This window comes from Rhagoletis pomonella, unplaced genomic scaffold (genome assembly GCF_013731165.1).
Source record: "Rhagoletis pomonella isolate Grant_MI unplaced genomic scaffold, Rhpom_1.0 Rhpom_scaffold_00008, whole genome shotgun sequence".
NCBI lineage: Eukaryota > Metazoa > Arthropoda > Insecta > Diptera > Tephritidae > Rhagoletis > Rhagoletis pomonella.
In genome coordinates this window covers 14263929-14266465 of record NW_023458562.1, presented here as the reverse complement: position 1 = coordinate 14266465, position 2537 = coordinate 14263929, and the positions used below count along the sequence as shown (strand labels likewise).

Below are 2537 nucleotides of genomic sequence, written 5' to 3'. Positions count from 1 at the left end.
TTTTTTTTCTCCACTTACCTTAACGAAATGATAGAATAGCACCGCTCCAATTGTGGACAGCGCAAACCAAACAAACACCGCAAATGTGGAGATATGTGAAATATCCAATGCATGCAGTAGTGTTGAGATTATCAATGCGGCAGCATGACAGAACAGGAATGGCATGAATAGACGCTCCAAAATATCCCATGGAATTTCGGCAGACTTCTGTGGCAACACTGATATGGAGCCGCGGCGCAGTGAGGCGCGTCGTGATGCACGGCGCTGTGAATGAAAAAGGGCAGTGAGAAATACACATAAAATTATTATTATTTTTTAATATCTTATTACATTAAACGAGCAATTCTTGTATATATATGTATATATATATCCATAGGGTTCTCGGAAACGGCTCTAACGATTTTGATGAGATTTTGTACACAGATAATGTTTTGGATTTTAGGGTTATCTGAATAGGTACTATCTCCGAGAAGACTGTTATAAAGTTGCCACCCATTCTAAATTAGTTACAAATTAATTAAAACATCGTAGTATGGGTATCAAAAGGAAGGTATTTTAAAGATCCCTAATTCAAAAATATTTTTAATTGGGTTGCCACTTATTTTGATTCACATATTTATTTAATTTTTTATTTAGAAAAACAGGTAAATATTACTATTCATGGGTACCAAGAGAAGGTTCTTAAATGATGCTTTCCCTATATATAAAATGTTATCCCTTAGGATAATAGTGTAAGGTTGCCACTTATTTTCGATTCTGCAGAATTTACCTGAAACAACGAAATATGGTTATCAAATGAAAGGTATTGTTGAGAACATTTTCGATCAGGGTTGCGACGCTTCTATGTAATAACAATTTTTATTTTGTTAATTTCAATCAGTATTATACATACACAGTGCATATACGCTCGAGATATGTACCATTCGTTCCAGCGTATTGCGGAATAGGGTTGCCACCTAAATTTGGGAGTAAGAAATTTGCTTAATAGATATCGAAATCCAATGTTTTTTTTATTTCCAAAATATTTTTTCAATGCTATCCAAATCTTGTAAACCTTAAAATGTATATGCACTCCGGGAAAAGCTCGGTCAACGTGGTACTTATATTTCAAGAGTTTATATAACACATATACATATATAAATACGTAAGTATATGGTAAAAAATAAAATAATACAAATTAATTAAATCAGTTTTTGTAATTCAATGCAAACGTGGTTTTATTTCTATGTTCAGAATTGGAAAAATGCAGTGACTCGCATACTGCGACATATCGGCTGTGGTAAGTAGTGCACCTCAGTAAGATTTAAGTTTTAATTTTAATTCAATTTCGCGATTTAATTTTATTCTTTATGCAATACTGCATTGTCTAAGATTAGTGTGCCACAATTTTTTATAAAAAACTTCGTTTTTATCGAAACATGTAACAACTTGTGAGAGCAAGAATTCTGAAGTTCTCAATACAGAAGTAGTTGGGTGGAGAATAGGAAGGTGTGATAAAACTTATAATTAAAATTCCATAAACGTTTTCCTAAACTAACGTAGCCAACTAAGTTTTACTTGCATTTCTCCTTACTCGAAATACAGGGCGTATGAGCGACTTCTTATAATATAGCTACGGTGACCATCCGTCCTGTATTGTACGGGACAGTCCCCTTTTTCGTCAGTTGTCCTGGAAATTTATTAATTTCATACGAGACGCAATGGTTCTGTATTTCTTTTAATGTCCCGTATTTGTCCCGCATCCGATATTTTGGCGCCTTAAATGCTCATAAAATGATATGCCTAAGAACCAGTATTTCTTTTTATTTTGATTCTTTTTTGATTTTGATTATTTGTGATTCGAATCGATGAGCTATGTGTGGATGGAGGTGTGGAGGCAATTTTAATTTTTTTTTGCAGAAGTAAAGAAGTTCTCAAAGATGGGATTACACTTCCCAGTCCTTCCAAGGTTCGCTTTGCACTTCAGCGCGTTCCGGATGCTACTTACTGCATTGTACTTGGCAGAAATTCGAGTCTGAAAATAATCCCGTTGGATACCACTCATGCTTTAAAAGCAGTCGGATATTTTTATCATATTTTCCTGCTTTGGAATGCTTGTAACAATTTATGCTCGCTAAAAAATCCCGAGCACAAAGTACAAAGTTATGAGAAAATATTCTCCAAATATGTGAGGTTACAACTGAAAATATTTATGTGCTGATTTCACAAAGGATCAAAAAATATACGACATAAAAAGATGCTGTTTCAGGGCTAACAAATACAACAATTTTTTATATGGTATGATCATTCATGATGGCCACCGTAAATATAGCAAAGTCTATGTGGAAAGTATTACTAAAATCACAGTTTTTTCATATTTTCTTTGTTAATTGTTATTACAAATAATGATTCAATAATACAAGGTTCGATAAACTAACAGTTGTCTCTCTCGCACCGCTCCCTTAGCAGTGGCAAAGTGTTGCTTCTTTGCAAATTTACTTGGAAAAAGTGTTGCTTTGCTGGGAAATAGAAGTATAAGCTTTTGTGCAATATGTTTA

At 33.9% G+C, this 2537-nt stretch overlaps 1 protein-coding gene across 2 annotated transcripts in view; it reads right to left on the bottom strand.

Moving 5' to 3' along the window:
- Positions 1–2537, bottom strand: part of LOC118744227 (D-beta-hydroxybutyrate dehydrogenase, mitochondrial) — a 209044-nt gene that overhangs the window by 186390 nt on the left and 20117 nt on the right. For both annotated transcript variants that reach the window (XM_036477102.1, XM_036477101.1), the window contains exon 3: positions 19–264. In XM_036477102.1, the coding sequence (XP_036332995.1) occupies positions 19–264 (246 nt within the window). The remainder of the gene's footprint in view (positions 1–18; positions 265–2537) is intronic.